Raw genomic sequence first — 23422 nt, forward strand, 5'->3', positions numbered from 1 at the left:
GCAGCCTCATCAGTTGTTAGGGTCACTTGTGGAGGTGCAGAGAAGCTGCTGCCATCACCCAGAGCACCCTGAGAGGAGTCCGCAGAGACGAAGCAGGTTGTGCGCTAACGTCAGGTCGCTCTGGACCTCCATGGTCGCCATTGATGAACGGCAACCTAGCTGGGATACTGAGTGCTTCATCCATCTCCAACACTGGCACGGACCACCTGAAGTCATTGCCTGTGTGAAGGCTTGCAGGTGCAAGCGCAACCCCAGGAACCTCTGATTCTGTCCCTGGAGCTGCATCTACATGACAGTCACCTCTCTCTCAATGGCGGAGGCAGTGCGCTTGGCCATGAGGGTCAACGCAGTGCTTATGCTCCACACAAGCTCTTCCACAACAGAGACCATGGCACATAGACCCTCATGGACCTCTGCCAGATCCTCCCACATGTCCCGCTGGATGTCCAGCATCTGTCGCCTAATGGATGACTCCAGAGGCTTAGCATCTGCCTTCGACTGAGCATTGACCTGGTCCCCCGACTGCTGGAACTCTGGGCACTCTCTGCCTCTGCCTGCACCTCAAATGAGTGTGAAGTGTCCTCACCAATGTGCACCGACAATGCAGCCGATGATCTAATGCCCACCGAGGTGCTGGTATCTGTGCTACTGCCTGGTTCAGAGTGCGGGTGTGACGCAGGTGCAGATGAAGTCTGGCGGTCCTCTGGCGTCAGGGATGGCCCTTCGGGGTCCTGCGATTGAATGCCTGCTGGCGAATCTAAGGGAGAACAAGGACATGTCATTAGTTAAAGTCAGCACACTGTCACTGTGCATGCCAGGCACCCTGGTGAGACAATGGAGATCCACATCACGGTGCCATGTCTTCCAATGTTCAATGGGGACTCCAGGTTTGAGGCTCCCATCAATGAAGGGACTACACTAGAATGATTGCACAATCCGAAATTCTCACCGTTGTGTACTGCACTCTTACCTTCGTCTGACACCCCAGCCTCTCCATGACTGGTTGCATGGAGAATGTGCCGGCTCTACAGCTCAAGGGCATCCTGCTCGAACCTGGTCAGCAGCAGCAGCAGGTTGGGCGGGTCCCCGCCTGTCCGTGACCTCTCCAACTGGTTACGGCTCGTCTTCTCCCAAAAGGACAAAGGAGCATTGATTAGTCCGCTCTCTACCTGCAGCGCCACTGCAGCTTGGCCAACCCCACCTGAGGAATACCTTGCAGGGCATCGTGGCCCTCAAGTGACAAGGCACTCAGTACCTGCAGCCAGGGATCACCCCTTTGGCCAGTTCCGGCGTCATTGACAGTTGGCACTCAGACTCTAACACCACTGAGCTCCACGGGGAACAGCCAGCTTTTAACACTTCTGCACACTGATCCATGCCAAAATGGTACTCACCCTTCCGGAGTGCAGCAGGTCATTGAACCTCTTGCGGCACTGCACCCATGTGCGCCGTACCACGTCATGGCTGCTGATCTGCACTGCCACCTCCTCCCAGGCTTTTTTCGTCAGGTGTAGTGGCCACCTCCTCCAGGAACACGGCGAGGCACTTGCCTGAAAAGCAGGGGGGCCGAGTGCTCACCCAACCTGCCCTCCCGCCTGGCGTCTCCAGCCACTGCTGAGGCCATAAGTACTGTCTCCGCAACGCAGACTCTATGCTTCTTCACTGGCAGCCTTCAAGGGGCTGCCTGTGCCATTTTTAAATTGCTGCCGGGTTGCCATTGGACCCAGCGCATGACACACCCCAGCCCGCGCCCAGCCCTTCCCGACCATTGGGAAATCACGTTTCACGCTAGGTGGGCTTTAATTGGCCAGCCAGTGTGAAATCGCAGTCGTAGGCTGATCGCGGGTGGCGGACTGTTTCCTGGCCAATCCCGGGCCTGTTGATCGCACCCGCCCACTGATCTGAAAATTCAGGGCAATGGAAAACAAGTTAGAGAATAAGGTTTTAAATACCAGCACAGAGAGACCAATTAAGAGAAAGCTACTTATGTCATAAATATGACTTCAGGGGATAACCATTTGATGGAAACTGGTTTAGAAGTGCACAAATTAGATTGTACGTAAAGCAAAAGAGAACGATAAGTGATTTCAGACAAAAAAACATATTTCAAGACCAAAATCTAATCTCATGTATGGTTGTAAATTGCTTCTGAATTCTCAGCTGATTGTTACCCCAGGTATTTATTATTCCGTATGTTTTTTTTCTCTTTACAAGATGTTCTGCTTAAACACGAATTGCTTGAGAAGAATTTAACATTTTATCTAATGTTGAATCAATTGGTAAAATTTGATTTTTGAATTCTTCATAAAAATAATTTTGGTTAAAGGAGCATTTGTTTAAAGGAGAAGGAATGCTCCTTCATAATTTCATATCAGTATAAGAGCACTTTTATGAATTACAAGTATAATTTAGAAGTAGTAATTCTCCTGCAAGGAATTAGTTCCCCTGTATACCAGCACTTCTAATATTCTGAGTAAACCATCATGGGCTTCGACTAGAAATGAAAAATTGCTATTATCATCAAGACTATTTGACAAAAAGAGGATTCAATATGTTTGATATGTGAATAGTTCTTTAATTATGCTAATATAGTGTCTATGTCATACTCATAATCTATACCATACATTTTAAATGCATAGAGTAACTGAAAATGAAGCGTAGGGAATATCATACAGTTTATATATAAAAAACCTATTTCGATCCCTTCCCCCCACCCCACTCCCACTAGGGCTATCTGTACCTTGCTTGTCCTGCTTTCTACCCTTAATGTCACCTATTAGCACATTCCTTAGATAATATCACCACCTTCAACACCTCTTTATCCTTTTGTCTATGACATCTTTTGGCTATCTCCACCTATCACTGGCCCTCTATCCAGCTCTACTGGTCCCACCCCTCCTTAAACCAGCTTATATTTCATCTCTTTTCTATTTTTCCTTAGTTCTGTTGAAGAGTCATATGGACTCAAAACGTTAACTGTGTTCCTCTCCGCAGATGCTGTCAGACCTGCTGAGTTTTTCCAGGTATTTTTATTTTTGTGACAGATCTATAACTTGGTTTTCCTTTTATTGCTACAAGATCTAATTGCTATAAAGGGATCCATCTTGAGGTCAGTTAATAAACAACTGTTTCTCTGTAGACTATCAGCTGCTGGCGTATCTTTAATTTCTCCCCAAGATAAAAAGGTTGTTGTTGCATTCATTTGCTCGTGTGAGATCATTTAAGCACTTCCTGCACTGCATCGAGGTCTTGGGAGTGGTGCTCCTGGAATCGATAATCTCAGCCAATTCTCTTCAGGCCTGATTCACTAGGCGTTTGGGTATCCTACTCCCACTAGTTGGGGAGGGAACTTCATTCCTTATCCTGACCTCCTCCCACAGCACCTCCAATGAGGCTTCAGAGAAGTGGAAGGCTTGCTTCTGACTTAGGTGAATCAGTTTCTTAATCCAACATTCCAATTGCAACACCTGGCAGCAAAGAATTGCAACGTTGTTTTAAAGGTGCATTCCTACTTTAAAAAGTGATGCTGAGAAACACACATGCAATTCCAGAAGTTAAAATACTCTGAGCCTGTTTTCTGGGGTATCGGGTGAGTTTCAAACTCATCCTGTTGCCCAACTGCCCAAAATCCACCTGGAGTTAAAATTGGGGTCCATGTTTCATTTCTTCCTTTCTATCTGCTACACGAATGTACCACCTGAAAGGGTGGCGGAAGCAGGTTCAATAGTAACTTTTGACAGGGAACTGGATATGCACTTGAAAAGGAGGAGTTTGCTGAAGTATGCAAAAAGACAGAAGACTGGGAGCAATTGGATAGCATTTCCAAAGAAATGGCACATGCATGATGGGCTGAATGGCCTCCTTCTCCACTCCATCATTCTATGATTCCTGTAATGAGCTCAGCCCTGTTGGTATTTCTCTGACTCACTCCCTCTCAAAGATCTTCCGTTTCCTCTCCATCCAGGTCAAACAGGGAGTCAAAATATAATTACAATTTTAAAAAAGGGAAAAAACGCTCCTCCATCCTGTCACTACCACATGTAGCTGATGTTCAACATGACTCACCTACTCATTCCAGATGTTCCAATCTTCTAACTCATCCCATTGTTTTATGGGTGTTTGAAATCCAATAGGTCAAATAATCCCAGGAATTTTTTGTTCATATTGGTATTCACATTGGGAATCCATAAAAATCAGGATTTACTCAAGAGATGTGGTACTATTTGATGCCATGGCACATTGAGCAAATACTGGGATAGGTTTTGCAAACAAAACTTTGTGGGATTGATGTTCACAATGGGAATTTGGGCTTGGAGACCAGTGGGTCCTGCATATTTTTCTATCCATTATTATTTCTTGCCATATTTACACAGCAAGCTAAAGGAATCTTTAAACATAAGGAGTAAAATCACAATGTGGGTTCTCCCACTTTACCACTGAAACTTCAGCAAGAAGATTGAAGAGACAGCAACTCTGTCTATTTTGTTATTCCAGCAGATCTTCCAGAAATTTTATGGCAAGAGATCAGGAGAATCCCTGTGGAAATTACAGGTGATAATGGGTTACTGCATCACACTGCTCATAGTCAACTGGTGATTCAGAATCCTAGGCCTAACATGCTTTTTGATATGTTTGCCTTTGGATATTCTCTCTCTCTTTAGTATACATACAAATTATACTAATTAAACAATGCATCAACTTGGTTATGAAGAGATTATTAGTCCATTTGAGAAACCCTCATTTATTTAGAAATCCTCTTCGCTGCTTGTCAAATGAACAGATTTATGGAGTAACACACTCAACAACTGTATATTAGGCACACCTGCTAGTTTATCTTGGAAACACTTGAGTAATTCATGCATTATTAAACTGATTATGTAATATCAGCATGCAAGCATAGAAAAAAGGACACAAAATGTTCAACTGATCTATTTAGCTTCTCCCATCCAGGTATGGTGTAGCCCAGATGCACCACTAATCCCCTCCCTCTCAGTCATGCAATTTCTTTGGTGAGGCAAGGAGCCAGCAGAGAAAAGAAACCCTAAGCCAATTTAGGAAATTACCCTGGGAAATTTATCTCCAACCCTCTAAGGCAATCAAGCAAGCTGCAAGTGGCTGATGTAACAAGACACAGCACACTCAGTTACATTCCATAACACAAGATGCCTTCCACTAACAGAAACTCGTTCAGCTCCCTTTTGAACGCCGACAGTGAACCCATGTTCTGATGTTCTATAATGGAGGCCAATGGTTCTCAGTGAAGAAATTGTAACATGATGAATGCTATACGAGTATAGTTTTAACCAGTCATATCCTTGAATTTAATCAGTTAATCTCGTTTCATGTAGACTCTTTAACCTGCTTTCTCTTTTTTGTTCTTTTTTCTTTTCATTTTTAAAATAATTTTTCTGTCCATTATAATAAATATAACAGAAAATAAAAAAAGTAATATCTAATATAAATTGTCATTTCTTAATAATATAAATTTGACTGGCAAAATTCAAAATCATATTGCAGACTCTACGAGAGGAAACAGCCATGATATAAATGTAGGATATTAGGAGTTATTTAATTTTAATGCAGTCTAAATTTGAGGTGTACAAAGTGACTAAGATAACAAATTATATAATTTATTGCTAATCTTGCATTGAAATCCTACAAATCTTGGCCTGGAATATATTCTAAGTGAGAAAACACCTCCCTATTTTGCACTAATGGACAATGGTCTTTTGTATTTTATATTGGAGGGACAAACTATTGCCTGTACAAAGAGGTGAAAGACATTAACTAAATTTAAACCTAAGGACAAGATAAAATTGGCAGATTTCAGGAATGAATTGCAAGCATAAAAAAAAAATTCTATCCAAAGGGATTGAAAATTGAAGAGTAAATTCACATATGCCACATGTTCTCATTAGAGAGCCATGCACAGAGGTAACACTGGTCAGAGAAGAGCTGTAACACTGTAACAGTGATTCTCCAGGACACACACCATCCCAAGGCGACTCTCCATTTGAAGTGTTGGACTGATGAACTTACTCTTTTCCTACATATTTATTAAAAACGTTGCATATAGCATTAACTTACTATCCACAAAAGTTATTTCCTCTTGTCAAGTAAGGCTTCTCATCTTAACAGTTACAATAAAAATTCCCTTTGTAAATCATTAGAACAGGAATTTCTATGTAAATATTTATAATGCAAAACTGCAATATCAACATTTCACTCACAATGTTTTAACAAAAATCTCAGTTTATTTCAGTAAATGAAAATCCTAATATCTCAAACAAGGTCTTAAGTTAAAAAAAACAAAAATTATTTATTTTGCAATAATATCCATATTTACTTCAAGATTTATTAAAAGCCTTTATTTGAACTTGACTGTTAGCTGAAGGCAGACGTTATAGTTAGAGCATTAACAAGGCATTGTTTCCATGAATATCACTGGCCCAAATCGTCTTACAGTGTTTCAGCAACCTGTTTTACAACTCGCCCAATTTTCTTTTCTTCAATTTCTTTCGTTTTTGCATCACAGGTAAATGAGGTTGACCTCAGGGTAACTCATCAAAGCAACGGCACCTGCCGAATGTCCACACAAATAAAAACCAAGTCCCAGCACATCATCATCATCCATTTTACCATGAGTCATGCCATGGGAGGTCCACTAATCTTATTAATATTTTACAACATGTTGTTTTAATTCCATTCGGGATCTTTTCGGCTTGGCCTTATCTGGCCTTCTGAAACTCAAATCTTGCTGATTGAATAAAACAATTTGTGTTTTGTTGGAAGGGGTTTGGTTTTGCCGATGAATAGCCATTTCTAAAATTACAACAAAAGAAGTTCTACGTAATCTCGGTCTACCAAAATAATTATCTAAGGCGTAGCTGCCATGAGTTTTTCATCCACCCCACCTAGGTTAGCACCTTCCAAGCAGTAAGCAAACTCCTATTAAAATATGATACCTCACATTTATCTAAGTAGAACTTAATTTGACAATTATTTTTCCCTTTCTGCAAGTTTATTAATGAATTCTTGTAATTTGTTGCACTCCTCCTCAGTATTGACTAATCCCTCAAAGATCGTGTTAGCTGCAAACTTAGAATTTTTTAATTCCAAAGTCCAAATATTTCATATAAATTTAGAACAGTGGTCCCAGCACTGATCCTTGTGGAGCACCACTACCCAATCTCTATCACTGTGAACACCACACTGAGAATTCCCACTCTCTTCTTTCTGTCTTGAAGCCAGCTGGCAATCCATTCTGCCCCTTGACCCCCTGTCTCCACATTCTGTACCCTTATCCATTAGTTTATTACAGGCACCTTATTAAAGGCCTTTTGAAAATCCAGATAAATTACATCTCCTGCATTCCCATTGATTACTCTCTCTGACAACTCCTCAAAAAAATCCAACAAGGTTGGTCAAGCAAGGCTTTCACTTTTGAAATCTATGCTGATGATTTATTGTTTATTTTTTTATTTTTAGATGGTCTTCCATTATTTTCTTTGGTAAGATTTCCATTTTTATCCTACCACCAGTGTTAAGCTGCCTGGTCTAAAATTCTCTGCAAATATTCTGTCCTCCTTCTTAAATATAAGTATTAGTTTAGCTATCTGCAGGTCCCCTGGCACTATCTTTCTAATGAATTGTTAAATATGTGTAGTAACGCTTCTTAACTCTTCGCTAGATTTCTTTAAAATGCATTAATGCAATTCACCTGATCAGGAGTCTTATCTTTTTGAGTTTGATTAGTTTATTTATTCAATACACCATTCCTTTTTTATTTTAAATGCATGATCTCATTACTCGTCTCATTGTCCAATGTCAAGTCCATCTGTTCTATTTCCCTGATACCAAAGCAAAATATTTAATATTTCTGCCATCTCTCTATTATTACCTTTAGTATTATTCTGTCTATCTGTTTAATTCCCAGTACTGATTTTTTTTTCTGTGGATATATCTCAGTATTCCATACTATGTCTGGTTTCTCCCAACACATGATTGCCTCATGTTTTATTGTGGACACTGTGTGAATTGCTGCACAGTTTATATCATTTTAATAGCTTTTCCACTCACTTTATGTTTAACCATCGTTTTAGACTCCTATTCTATAACTCTATTCACTCCCTTGCCATCAATATCCTCCTACCTCGCCCTTCCTGTGGATCCCTCCCACCCCCATCTTACCAGCTCAAAGCCTTCGCAACCTCCGTATTTACCCATTCCTCTGGGACATGGTTCCCATCCCAGTACAGGTGGAGCCTGGTAGACAGACCGTCTTCTTGGGCATCCCGTAGAAGTGCAGAGGGAGAACCGATGAAGCGGGACAGAGAAGTAAATGTTTTGCATGTGGAGAGGGCGAGGGCGTGGGGGCAGGGAATCTGACACTCGAATGGTGCCGGCCTGACAAAGATAATACACGATGTGACTCAACGGTGAGCAATGCCACCGAAGTTTTAAAAAAAAATAACAAAAAATATTACAGGTTTGTGACGCCAACGACTTGCATTTATGTAACTCCTCTAACATTCGTCGCTTCGAGCTCACTGGCTGTAACTTTAAGAAATGCAACACTAGTGAATGAGAACAATTCCTGCCCTTTTACAGCTCTGCGAAATGGACTGGACCATTACTGCTGCTGCTGGGTCCGAGTCCCTGGAGCGCGTGCGCGTGCCGTGGTGGTCGCGCGCGGCAGTGCACTCTCCGAGAAAGAGAGAGAGAGGCGAGGGGGGCGGGGTGGGGGGACAACTGGGAGAGAGCGCGCGGGGGAGGGAGCGAGGACCGCGGGCTCGCGCTGCAACACATTCCAGGAACAAGGTTGAGAGACACAGAAAGAGGGAGAGAGAGAGAGAGAGAAAACCCGAGCTTCGCTGCAAACAATCCGCAAGCCTTTCAATGAATAATCTGAGGCCGGGATCTGGAGCGGACGAGAACATTGCAGAAATCAGGAGGTTTAGCTCTTGTTGTGCAGTGCGCTGTGTTTGAGGTAAATCACTGAACGGGCTCGTCGTGAGAGAGAGAGAGAAGGGGGGGGGGGGGGGCTAGGGGGGAAGCTTCCAAAAGATAGCGAGAGAGGAAAAGAGAGAAGCAAAGCCTTTGATAGTGAGGCGCGGTACTGTAGTTACCAGCGTTTTATTTCTCCTCCCTCCCAGCCCGCTCCTCTCTCGCCGGGGCTCGGTCGCTGTCTATGGTGCTGAAGCTCTCTGAGGGCTCGGGCTGGCTGCGGTTCGCCGCCGCCGCCGCCACTCTTGTGCACCGAGCTTCGGTGCCTCCCCGCTGCATCTGAATGCACAGCTCTCTCCACACCGTAGGCTGTACGCGAGCATTTAATGTGGAACCTTATTCCGAGGAGGCTCCGCGGCATGCACTCGCAGTGTGAACGGCAGCACTTGTAAAAGCACGGACAACGTGCACTGGACTGAACACTTGCAGTGCAATCCCGGTCATTGTTTTTTTGTTGTTGCAATCTGCTTGTATTTTTATGCATTATTGAGAACTGTTTGTAAACCTCTGATGGTTTGTTCCCTTGTGCTTTCCATTTCTTCCAGCTAGTATGCATTATTGCAGGCACAAATCAGGGCAAAGACCACTATGTGGTTTTGTAATGGATTAGCTTCTAAATCCGCTGTCATAAAATCATGAATGATTTAGAATCTAAGTTTATATGAAGTGCTGTCTGCTCCCCCCCTCCCCCCCTTGTGTTGGTATACACACATTTCCCTCAGCTATGTCCGGAATTGACATCTGCTGCTACTTCATTTATTATAATGACGCTGGCGCCTCTCTCAAATAATAATTATTTTTCTCATCTCCTTAGTGAAAAATCAGGAATCCGACGGCATCTGGGGCCGATCTTGCTATGGCTCAAGGAAATAGTTATGGACAGAACGCCAGTAACAACGGCACGGCGGACGAATCACCTAACATGCTGGTGTACAGAAAGGTTGGCATGTGTGTGTGTGTGTGTGTGTGAGACTTGTGGCAGACGGTGCAACCTCTTCCTAAAGCCACGACGCGCAGCACGTTGTTTGGGTCCGATGATTTTTAAGGTTGTGGCTGGGACGAGTAAAATAGTAATTTAGCTCGGGTTGCTGTATTCCCAGCATGTCCCCTGGTGATTGAGGGATCGGTTTAAGCTGCATGCTGATTATTGCAATTCTGAACAGATGTAGAGAATGTTTTTAGAGGCCATTTATCGGACTACGTGTGTGTGTGTGCAAACGCTGTCGGAGCCTGGGGCTTTGTTGGCGGTGGTCGCAACCCTGTGGCTGGTCTGCGGGCGCAGTAGACCGATTTCTCGTGACGAGTCTGGAGTGACAGGTGGCAAAACAAATGTGAGCCAGAGCTGGCACAGCTCTTAATGTTGCCACATGCCCACAAATACGGGGCTGTAGCGAGCACGTGTGCTACGTGAACTTGAAATGGTGAGCTTGGACAAGTCCGGCTGCACCAGAGCTTTCTACCGCTGAGGATCAGTACGCTTGCGATAGAGGAAGGCCACTGTGTTGTACTCAAGAAGGCATTCGATAAGGTTCACATAAAATGCTACTGCACAAGATAGGAGCTCACGGTATTGCGGGTAATGTATTAGCATGGATTGAGGATTGGTTAACAGAAGACAGAGAGTTGGGATGAATGGGTCTTTTTCAGGTTGGAAAGAAGTAACTATTGGAGTGCCTCAAGGATGCTGATGATACAAAATAGTTGGGAGGGCATGTGGTGATGAGGACATAAGGAATCTGCAAGGGGTTATAGACAGGTTGAGTGAGTGGGCAAAAACTTGGCAGATAGAGTTTAATGTAGAAAAGTGTGAGGTCATGCACTTTGGTAAGAAGAATCAAAAGGCAGACTGTTATATAAATGGAGAGAGACTTAAAAAAAGTGCAGCACAGAGGGATCTGGGTGGTCTTGTGCATGGAACACAAAAGGTAAGCAAGCAGGTGCAGCAAGTGATTAAGAAGGCAAATGTGGCCTGTATTGCTAGGATGTTGGAGTTTAAAAATAGGGAAGTCTTGTTACAACTGTACAGGGTGTTGGTGAGGCCACACCTGGAGTACTGAATACAGTTTATAGTACAGTCCCTGTATTTAAAAAAGGATATACTGGCATTGGAGGTAGTTCAAAAGAGATTCACTAGGCTGATTCCTGGAATGAAGGGGTTGACTTATCAAGAACGGCTAAACAGGTTAGGCCTTTATTCATTAGAGTTTAGAAGAATAAGAAGTGATCTTATTGAAATGTACAAGATTCTGAGGGGGCTTGACAGGGTAGATGTTGAGAAGATGTTTCCCCTAGTGGGGGAATCTCAAACTAGGGGAAATAGTTACAGAATAAGGGAGCACTCAGTTAAAATTGAGATGTGAAGGAATTTCTTCTCTCAGAGGGTAGTAAATGTCTGGAATTCTCTACCCCAGAGAGTTGTGGAGGCTAGATACTGAAAGTATTTAAAGAGGAGGTAGATAGATTTTTGAAATACCGGGGAGTTGAGGGCTATGAGGAGTTGGCATGAAAGAGGAGTCGAGGCCTGGGGCAGATCAGCCATGATCTTATTGAATGGCCGGGCAGGCTTGAGGGGCTGAATGGCCCACTCCTCCTATTTCTTATGTTCTTATGAATTACATTTTTGGAGCAAGGTTTTGCACAGCTGCTGTTTCTACTGTAGAGTGTTAACGTTCTTTATCACTGACGAGGGGAAAATACTCTGCCTAGGTGTTTAAAGTAGCAAAGGCATTTATATTCTGGATGAAAAGTTTTTATTGATGAACTTAAACATTTTTGAATTTTATTTTTAAGTACCAGATCAGGGAAATAATTTGCAGATAGCTTAATTTAACTGAAATGCAGTCTGTCTTCAGAAGGGAACTGCCTGCCCCAGTAGTAGCAGTCTACCAAGGCCACAGTGATCACCGATTGTTGATCAGAAATTATGCAGAATTTGAGTTGGAATTCATAAGTAGATCATAGGAATCGGGACAGTGCAGATTTAGAAAGAAAACATTCAATAGTAAACACAGCTGTTATGCAGCTCTTTGCATTTTCTTAAGAAGTGAGCTGTATTTAATTTATTACATGTTTCATACTTTCACACATCTTTCCCTTAGTGAGGAAGGATTAACAGCTGATTATCAACCAATTGAACTACATCATGAACGTTTCTTCCGTGGTTAACAAGTACTGGAGTGGGATTTGAACATGAGACTTTTGGTTTAGAGGCAAAACTTATTGAGTCAAAGACCTCCTGTGATTTATTGTTGTCTATTTTTCATTAGTTTGTAAAGGCAATAGAAGTAGAAATATGGTCATTATACGTATATCTCAAAAGAGTACTGCACTGCACAATCACATTCAATGTTTCTGTTTTAACATGTATTGGTACAAATGATTAGTGACATATACATAGTAGCATTTTTTAACATCAGTCAGTAAAGCCCAAGATCACTGCTCACAGTACCAAGTGACTCACTTGTAGATATGCTGCCTGTCAATGACCAGCATATAACCCCTGTTGACAAAAACAGAGAACATTAAGATGGATGTTTCCTTCTGATAAGAGGTCATTAATAACAACTCCGTTGTAGAATTTCACGACTGTCAACCAAAAAGATCCGCTTCTGCAATTTTCCTGCCAATGATTTTGAGAAACCTGATAACTTAGTGGGAATAGTAGATAAGAGGCAAACCACAAAACAAAATGATGCCTTTACACTTCATAAGCAGATGAAAAGCTGCTTAACTGGTGTAAATGACTAACATTGTTCTAATCCAGCTGTGTGACGTGCACAAAACTGCATTGTTTACAATTGGATAAAATATTTGGAAAGCTCACTTTACTGCCAGACCTAAGGATGTCCCAGTAGATGGCAGCATGGAGATGCTGTAGTCATACTGAAGAGCAAATGAATGAATTTCCATGAGCAACAAATAACCAGTCTTTTCCACAGTGAAATGGTTATATATGGGAATGCATTTGTATTTGTTGTTTCAAATTTGTTATCGTACACATGAGATAATATGGTTAATACATTTGTTTATAATTCCTAAATTGCAATTTCCTATATATCATATATATATATAAACATATATGTATATAATAGTGAAGGGTGTCATTCACATATCAGAATTGAAACTAATAATTTCCTGTAGATCTGAAAGTAGTGTAGTGATAAATTAATATTCATGTAAACCATATAACGTTTTCAATTTAACAATATTTACTAAATTATGTAATCAAATTAAAACATACCTAACTGAAACCACGTAAATCAATGAGAATTTCAAGTTGGACGTAAGTAATGGTTATTTTTCAATATTGTACAATACACTTCTTATAATATGTGAAGCAAAGTACCTTATGCACTTTCCAATTTCCTTTCTTCTTCTGAAGATGTTGACATATGCTCATTTCCAAGAGTATTCAAATTGACAAATGGATAAATTAATGAATGAACGTCCCAAGGTCTTTCTTGGGACATCCAGTGAGGAAATTCTGTAAAGATTACCTGAAATCTGACCTTAAGTTGGAGTTTGTACTCAAGAAAAGACACGGATAATTAAAACACAAACACTTAAATAAACAAAACATTCCTTACCGGGAATAGAAAACTAGCCATTAAAACCACAGTTCCAAATATAGCATATTAAAAGGGGAAGAAAGATGCCCTACCTTATCCGGACTTGTGTGAAACCCTTTTGTTAGAACTCAGTAGTTAGGTCATAAACAAGTGACCTGGGAAGTCTAGGTACTAGTGCTTCATTCATTTGGAGGCTATCAGGTATACCGGCAAGGCCATGTGAGATGATTGACATCAGAAAGGTTGAACTCTCCAATGCATGTCTCATTCAGGTTTATTTGTAGAATTGAGTTTATTTATTTGGAAGTTAAAGGTATATAAGATAGTATTTTTGACACTGAAGTTCAGTTTTTTGTTCTCAGCCTTCAACCCTTAGTTATTAGTTTAGCAGTTTTTTTTTAGTAGTTCTTAGAGTAAACTTTTTAGGAGAAGACATGGGAGTTTTTGTCATGTGTATGCAGAAGGGTGCCTATAAAATCAAAATACATTTCCATTAAAGAGGGAAAGGTTACAAAAGTTATACTAGCCAGTTAGAGCCAGATGTAAGTGTGCTACTTAAATACACAAGTTTCTCTCAGGAAAGCGAGATTTAAGTCAGCAATGTGGATGACTCTTAACTGTCCTCTGTAATGGCCTAGCAAGCCACTTAGTTCTACCAAATTGCTTCGACAAACTATAATGAGAACACAACTGAGTGAACCACATAGCATCAACCTAGACATCGGATTTGGACACGGCAAAGGCACACCCTGCCAATTTGGCTCTGAAAAGTCCTCTTCACGAACATCTGGGGGCTTGTGCCAAAATTGGGAGAGCTGTCCCACATTCCAGTCAATCAACAGCCTGACATAGTCATAATCACAGAATAAAACCTTTCAGGCAACATTCCAGTCTACTCCATCATCATGATGAGCATATTCTGTCCCTTGGGCAGGACAGAGCCACCAGAGATGGCAATCATGAGGGAGTGGTCCTGGGAGTCCTCAAAATTGACTCTGAAGACTATGAAGTCTGATGGTGTTGGGTCAAACATAAGAAAGGAAACATCCTGCTGATTATTACCTACTGCTCTCATCAGCTAATGAATCAGTACTCTCCCATGTTGAATACCACTTGGAAGAAGCACTGAGGATAACAAAGGCACAGAATGGATAAGGGAATTCCATGTCAATCACCACGAGTAGCTTGGTAGCACCACTGCTGACTGAGCTTGCTGAGTCCTAAAGGACATAGTTGACAGACTGCACCTGTGGCAGGTGGCGAGAAAACTAACTCAAGGGGAAAACCTACTTGACCTCTCCCTCACAAATCTATTTGTCACAAATGTATCTGTCCAAGACAATGTTGGTAGGAGTGACCTGTGCACAGACCTTGTGGAGAAAAAAGTTCCATCTTCACACTGAGGACACCCTCTATTGTTTGTGGCATTACCACTGTGCTAAATGGGAACGATTCACAACAGATTTAGCAGTACAAAATTGAACATCCATGAGGTGAGGTGGACCATCAGTAGTAGCAGAATTGTATTACTATCAAGGCTACAGACCAACCCTGGTGCATTCAGGAGTGCAAAAGTGAGGGCCAGGAGCAGCACCTTGATACCTGAAAATGAGGTACCAATCTGGTGAAGCTACAGCACAGGCCTATATGCATGCTAAATGGTGGAAGCTGCATGCTTTAGGTAGAGTTGAGCGATCCCACAACCAATTGATTAGAGCAGAGCTCTGCAGTTCTGTTGCATCCAGTAGTGAATAGTGGTGCAAAAATTAAACAAATAATGGGAGGAGGAGGCTTCATGAGCATTCCCATCCTCTGTGATAGTGGTGCCCCGATCATGAATGCAAAAGGCACAGTTGAAGCGTTTGCAACCATTTCATCCAGGAATGCTGAGTAGATGATACATCTCAGCCTGCTCATGAGGACTCCACCAGTCTCCACATGACATTAAGAAACAGCTGAGTTCACTGGATACACAGAAGCTATAGGCCTCAACATCCTGGTTGCAGTGCTGAAGATTTGTGTTTCAAAACTAGTGGCACCACCAACCATGCTAATGCAGTACTCCTACAACTCTGACATGTATCCAACAAAGTGGAAAATTACCCAGGTACGCCCTGTTCACAAAAAAGAGGACAAATCCAATCTGGTCATTTGTTGCTCATCAGTTTACTCTTAATCATCAACAAATTGATGGAAGGTGTTGTTGACATGCTATCAATTGACTCTTATTCACCAATCATCCACTCATTGATGCTCAGTTTGAATTCCACCAGTACCACTCAGCTCCAGACCTCACTTCAGCCTTGGTCTAAACATAGCCAAAAGAACTGAATTCCAGAGGTGCAATGAGAATGACTTCCCCTGACATCATGGCAGCATTTGACCAAGTGTTGCATCAAGGAGCCTTAGTAAAATGGGAATCATTTGGAAAGCTCTTCACTGGCTGGTCATACCTAACACGAAGGAAGATGGTTGTGGTTGTTGTCCCAGGACATAGCTGCAGGAGTTCCCCTGGGCAATGTCCTCGGCCCAACTGTCATTGACTGCTTCAATAATGACCTTCCTACCATCATAAGCTCAGAAGTGGAGATATTTTCTGATGATTTCCCAATGTTCAGCACCAGTTGCAGCTCCTCAGATAGTGAAGTGGATCATGCAGACATGGTGCAAAACCGGGACAACATTCAGTTTGGGGCTCATAATAGCAAGTAATACTTGTGCTACACAAGTATCAAGCAATGATCATTTCCAACAAGAGAGAATCTAACCACCTCCTTTTGACATTCACTGGCATTACCAGTCACTGGATGCCTAATCATCAAAATCCTGCAGTCACCATTGAGCAGAAACTTAACTATGGTTAAAAGAACAGGTCAGAGGCTATGACTCGCCTTCTGACTCCCCAAAGCATTTCCACCAACTACAAGGCAGAAGTCAGAAGTGTAATGGAACAATCTACATTTCACTGCATGAGTGTAGCTCCAACAACACTCAAGAAAATCCCGAATGAAGAAGCTCACTTGATTGGCAGCCCATCCATCACCTTAAACGTTTATTCCGCCCGCCACCAATGCATGGTCGCAGTATGTATCACCCATAAAATGCACTGCAGCAACTTGCTGAGGTTTCTTTGACAACACCTCCCAAAACCTCGACCTCTACCACCTAGAAGAGCAAGGGCAGCAGACGCATTGGGGCCACCACCACTTGTAAGTTCTCTTTAAAAGTCACACACCATCCTGACTTGGAAATATATCATTGTTCCTTCGGTGCTGGGTCAGAATTCTGGAATGGCACACTGTGGGTGTACCTATAGCACAAAGACTGCAGTGCTTTGAGAAGGAGGCTCACCACTACATTCTGAAGGGCATTTAAGGGTGGGCAATAAATGCTGGCCTTGCCAACAACACCCACACCTGTGAAAGAATAAAAAAAAACCACCTAATTTAGATACAGCTCCAGGAAGGTGAATTTACCCAGGAGAAACAGACAGCACCTCTATGAATTGAGGTTAATCATGCTGACATGTCAGGAGGATAACACCATCCTTCCAGAGATAGACGAGGTAATCAGTTCACTCACACCTGCCCCTAAGGAAGATGTCATTTCAGTATAAGCATATAGATTTAAAATACTTGATAGACAGCCTATATAATACTGTTAACTCATCTTCAACCTGAGGAATCTGATCCTAAATTAATCTGGCCACATTATATCAATCATAAATATTGACCTCAATTGTAAATTTATTGTCAGTGACCAATTCATGCTGAATTACGTTACTGAACTGTTATTGTAACTTCTGTTATTTATTTCATTAATTAAGCCCATTTACTAATCACTTGCATATTCAAGGGTTAAGTGCTGCTAACTAGGATTCTAAAATTAAAAATTGTTAGCTCATAACTTTGTTGTCTGACTTATTTTTTGATACTGTGTATACTTGTGTAAAAGTCAAGTTTCTGAGACCAAATTTTTAGCCAAAAAGTAGGGAGTTGACTTATACACGAGTAATATTTTCAAGGGGTTCAAATCCACCCACAGGAGTATCAGCTGATCACAGATCTGCCAAATCAGAGACTCTTCCCACCACCACCTCACCCAAAACTAGCACAAAAGGAACCAAGAAGTATTTTTATTATTCTGCGTAGATATAAGGAGCTGAACAGCTGCCTTTGAATGAGTAGGTTTGCACCAAGGTGAGGTTGATTTCAGTAGCAATCTGGTGATAAATAGGAGTCTGAAATTTTTGGCCAAAAGTCGAGAGTTGACTTAAACAGAGATATATGCAAACTAAAGGATTTTTTGGTCGAAAGTCAGGGGTCAGCTTTTACATGAGATTGACTGCTACTCGAGTAGTTACAGTAATTACAAACAAGGGTTAATTCACTCAGTGGCTTGTGCAGATACTGATTGGACGTTACCAGTGTAAATGCTAATTGAATCCAATCTGATTGATGTAAAACAGTTTGGTGAGGTAAATGTCAACATCATTAATTCCTAGGCATAAATTAAGTGATAAAACCCCAACAGTTCCTATAGAAGGAACAATGGTGAAGGAGATCAATATTCATCTGATGCCCTTGTTGAATATTTTTGTCACGGTTTCGAGTTCGTTGTTCTTACAGAATTAGGTTGAGGCTTCCAACAAGTATACCTTCAGGGCTGCTGGCAGAAGTCAAGATTGAGGTTGCCAAACTGAGTCAGAAGTGGCTGCAACCTCTGCAATCCCCCTTAATCTTCCACTTAGCATTTTAAATTATTGCTACTAGCTGTATAAACTTTGCCCTTCATTTCAGTGACTAATGAAAATATACTATTTTCATTTCTATTCTTCAGGCTTAAAACTGCACAACTATAAGTTCATTGGCCTTTAAGAAGGTCTTCACAATCCTCAGCAATTTTTTAACAAGTACATTTTTCTCCTTTTTCACTATTTCCCTTTCATTTTTGACTATGGAACCGACTAAAGAGTAACAGAAATGATTAAAAGGTCCATCACCACTTTCCACTGGCCTTTATTGACATCTAATTTTTCAGGAAAATTAACCATGCTGAGGAAATTATATTCCAGCTTCTGTATGTTATGTAGGATTGCATATTCATGAAGGTATTCTAAGGAAATAATATCTTCAAGTGAGGCGAGGTGGTTCATTTCTGTGATTTTTGGCTTCTTCTTAGCCCTTCACTGTGTTGTTGCCTGGTAACATGAAGCAGGCTATGCATTACCCTGCATATATAAAATGTGCACAAAAAATCCTCTGAAATAACAGCCTATCAAATAAGTGCTATATTTTTATTTTTTGGGAAAATGAGGGGAAAATAATGTTTAAATTAATATGAGATACTTGCACCATGTACCTAAAGATGACCTAAATCAGGCAATGGTTTTGTCCAAGATGTCAATGCAATAGGAATAATGAACTAATTTATTTGTACTATACTTGGATAAATATGGCAATTTATGAAAATCTAGTACATTTTAGACATACAGCATACAATGTGGTGACTTTGGTGTGCAAAATATATTGATTTTGTAATTTCTACGTCCATTTGGACTGGGAAGTTGCTAATCGAGATTTCCTCAAACTGGTTTGGTAGGGCAGTAGATAAAAAGATGACATGTATTACCTTCATGATGGGCAGAGCTAATATTTTATCAGTGTTCCTGCCCAATAAAGCATCTTTAAAATAATATTTCCAGTTTAAGCTATTGTTGTTTGTGCAGCACTGAGTCTGGGTCCAAGGATGTGTCCAAACTAATCTCTGCTGCATTGTGTCTCCACTATGTATGTGTATTCAATACTTATCTATGTTAACTGTGTAAACTATCATGACTATTGTTCTCAAGGCAGAGAGGGCAGAAGGCTTGTCCACACCAGTTACTCTGCAGAGGGCCTCCCTCTTATCAACTCAGAACAGCGCAATTCACAGAATCAGAATCACAGAGGAGGTCCTTCAGTCTGTTGTATTGGTGCTGGGACTCTGAAGGAGCAAATTGCCTAGCCACCCTCTCCTTGTATACCTGCACATTCTTATTTTTCAGATAAAAATCCAATTCCCTCTTGAATGCCTCAATTGACCCTGCCTCCACCACACTGTCAGTCACTGAATTCCAGACCCTAACCACTTGCTGAGTGAAGATTTCCTCATGTCACCATTGCTTCTTTTGCCAATTACCTTAAACCTGTGCTGTCTTGTTCTTGATCCTTCTAGCAATGGGAACTGTTTTTTTCCCTATCTACTCTGTCCAGATCCCTCATGATTTTGAATACCTCTTAGCAATTTCTATAATAAAGTCCTTTTACCGTAAATACGGGACAAAATCTAGAAGCTGCACTAAGATATAATGGGCCTGATAAGGTCACCACAGAATTCCAAACTTTGATGAAAGGCTGCAAACCCGCTATTAAATCTCCTCTTAACCTTCTCTTCTTCAAGGAAAACCGTCCCAACTTCTCCAATCTACGAAACTGAAGTTCCACATCGCTGGAACCATTCTTGTGAAGTTTTTCTACACTCTCTCCAATGCCTTTACACCCGTCCTAAAATTTGGCATCCAGAACAGGACGCTATACTCCAGTTGAGACTGAACCAATGTTCTATGCAAGTTTAAGATAACTTCCTTGCTTTTACACTCTATGCCCCTATTAATAAAGCCCAGGATGCTGTATGCTTTATTAATCACTTTCTTAACCTGTCCTGCCACCTTCAATGATTGACATGCATGTACACCCAGGTCCCACTGCTCTTGCAACCCCCTTAGTATTGTACATTATAATTTATATTGTCTATCTGCATTCTTCCTACCAAAATAAATCACTTCACATTTTTCTGCATTAAATTTCATCCGCCATTTGATTTCCCATTCCACCAAACTTTTTAGGTCCTTTTAAAGTTTTACACGATCTTCTTCACAGTTCACAATACTTCAAAGTTTAGTATCATACGCAAATTTTGAAATTGTGCCCTGCTCACCAAGGTCTAGGTCATTAGAAGAGCAGGGGGCCTTACACCGACCCCTGGGAATCTCCACAATAAACTTCCTTTAACCTGAAAGACATCCATTAACCAATACTCTCTTTCCTGTCACTCAGCCAATTTTGTATCCATGTTGCTACTGTCACCTTTATTCCATGAGCTATAACTTTGCTCACAGTTAATAATAAATCTTGCTGTTATATTTTGCCATGTCTTGCATTGACCACTAGGTGACCTCCGATACAAGATTATCGGTCAAGTTGTTATTTCGTATTAGCTTCATAAACCACTACGTGGTTAGCATATAATTCAATCCTTTTAACAACCCTAGTCAGTAGCTCTGTTTCTGTTTTCCCATCATCATTTTGGGAATCAGGAACCCTCTGTCAAATTCATTCAGCCTCTTGTTTCAAGCCTTCTAAACATCAGGGTTTCAGCAAGCATCACTTTAAATTAATATTGAAATAAACATGTTAACAAAACACTTAGCACTAAAGCAGCATTTATAGAAAATCAGTTTTTTTTGCACTCTTTCTGCGTTACTGTAGTTTTCATTTGTTCCATAAAAACTGGGTTCCAACTATGGCATTAACATTTTCTCCAGTGTGCAAATCAGTGATGAAAATTAAAACTTGATGGTACCAATTTTCAGGTTAAAATGTTCAAGCAAAAGCACAAGTGTACTTCTATAACTTGATCAGACTTCTGTTCTACATCAATGTTGTCCAGCAGGAATCGCTGACCAAAATCACATGTGTGACTATGGCAACACTGTTTTAGCCACGGTCCCTGATTTTAGTGGAAAATTGCCTTACCAAAGACAGGCAAATGTGCTTCCTGTGTATATTTACTTGACAAACAACCATCACCATTCAGTGCAACACTTGGCAGCCTTTCATCAAAGTTTGGAATTCTGTGGTGAACTTATCAGGCCTATTATATCTTAGTGCAGCTTTTAGATTTTGTCCAGCATTTGCAGTAAAAAGACTTTATTGGAGACATTGCTAAGAATGTTGACGCACAAAACGAGCCAGAGCAGATCCACCCTGCTCTCCATTCGGAATGTGGTTGAATGCTGCTTGTCCTTGCTTTGTTGGAAATGTGTTTCATTGTTTGTGCTTCCCTTCTTTTGCTGGCTTGGTGTTCTTATTCTGATGGGTCAGGCTGACCATGATGACAGCTCCCTTCTTCACATATGACACAAGTCTGCTGTTTCCACTTGTGCCACACACATTTTAGCAGATCACCAATGAGCAGTAATCTAGAAAGTAAAGCACACACAAGGATGAAAAAAAAAACACAGCATGCTTTGCTTCTTTGTCTTACTGTTTTACCAGTAAACACCAAAAAGTTTAAAACACACATGCATACACAGTGTGAATATGAGTAGGGGGATCACATGTCCCAGGCTGGAGTATATTACTCATGTTTTGTTTACAAATCAGAAGTATAATTAGTCACATCTGGATTCCCAGTTAATCACAGTTGTCTGATGCGTAAAGGGTAGGACAACATCATTTTAGATCATGCTATTTTTTTCACCTGTATTTTTATTCTACTTTCCTATATATAGTACACTAGTCAGGTTCCCAGTGCAACTATAGAAATAGCAAGGAATTTCTGTGTTTTCACAATCTGTGGGATCTCAAAAGCCAGTGGAAATTGCAAAAAATGGCACATAACTAGAGGTCTTGGGAGCCATTCATGGAGAATATCAGTGGTCATTTTGTGGTAGAATGCACATGTCTGCTGTATATTTTGTTTCTGCTTCTGCTTCTTCTGCTTTAGTTGTGTCGGCATCACAGACTAATACCCGTACTCTGACAACATTTATATGAGTAGTGCTAGCTACACCAGGCATGACCTGCTGAAATGGTAGTCCTGATAATGATAAATTTTAAATGGAAATAATCTAAAAATGGGGTTTGATGATTACACATGATGGGGCTGTGACTTATGTCCTTTGCCAGCTTGTTCCACTGAAAGATTGTTGATGCACTGTCTTGGAAACAAAGGATCTTTGTCGTTTTGTATGAATGGCTACCTCGCGTTTTGACATTGCCGGAGGGCACCAGGTACTTGTTTCTGTCAATTCCCACCAGACATTCCATACTTCATAGAACATAGTCAGTCTACTTTTTTCTCCCTCCTTTGCTGTAGTGATTCCTATTCCAAATCTTTGATCAAGGATGTGACACTGGTGTATACTGATTTGTGCAGCACGTTTTTGAATTGCTTCAATCTTATTTATATCTCTCGCCATATAAGGAAGGTAGTTTATGTATGTCAATAAGAGTAAAGGTCCCAACACAGTTCCCTGGGGGACTCGGATGTCTTCTGTTGTAAGGAAATGCCCGATCCAATTTAATAATGAACCCCTGATTCCATAGTGATGAAATTTGGACAAGAGCTTTTCATGAGATACTTTGTCAAAGGCTGTTGAGAAATCTAGTATAGCTATGTGAGTAGTTTCATCTCTTTCGGGACTTGTAACTAGGATATCGACAGTCTGCAAAAGTTATGTTTCAGTGAATCCTTTCAACTGAAAACCATGCAGACTATCTGCCAGGATATTGTGAGCTTCAAAGTGCTTCATGACATGAGAGTGAACAATATGTTCAAGCAATTTGCAAATGACACTGGTGAGAAATACTGGTCTGTAGTTTTCTGGCTGACTTTTATCTCCTTTAATGAGTATGCCACTTGTCTTGTCTTCATGGGTCTGGTAAGTAAGTTGATTGACCCTTGAAAAAGATTGGACAATATTGGAGCCAGCTCATCAGCTGCTAACTTTAAAATCCAGGGAGGGATTTCTTCTGGACCCAGAGCTTTATTTGGATTTATTTCTTGCAGTAATGGTAGATCAG

At 41.2% G+C, this 23422-nt stretch overlaps 1 protein-coding gene across 4 annotated transcripts in view; it reads left to right on the forward strand.

Annotated features, from left to right (window-relative positions):
• The first annotated feature begins 8779 nt into the window (after positions 1 to 8779).
• The window catches only part of rgs7b (regulator of G protein signaling 7b), a 458499-nt gene continuing 443856 nt past the window's right edge, over positions 8780 to 23422 (forward strand). For 3 of the 4 annotated variants that reach the window (XM_078557261.1, XM_078557263.1, XM_078557262.1), the window contains exons 1-2: positions 8780 to 8989; positions 9821 to 9946. In XM_078557261.1, the coding sequence (XP_078413387.1) occupies positions 9863 to 9946 (84 nt within the window). In that variant the 5' untranslated portion in view covers positions 8780 to 8989; positions 9821 to 9862. The remainder of the gene's footprint in view (positions 8990 to 9820; positions 9947 to 23422) is intronic. The other variant, XM_078557260.1, reaches the window with a different exon arrangement.

The sequence above is a fragment of the Cetorhinus maximus genome, chromosome 14 (assembly GCF_964194155.1).
Source record: "Cetorhinus maximus chromosome 14, sCetMax3.hap1.1, whole genome shotgun sequence".
In the NCBI taxonomy this organism is placed as follows: Eukaryota; Metazoa; Chordata; class Chondrichthyes; order Lamniformes; family Cetorhinidae; genus Cetorhinus; species Cetorhinus maximus.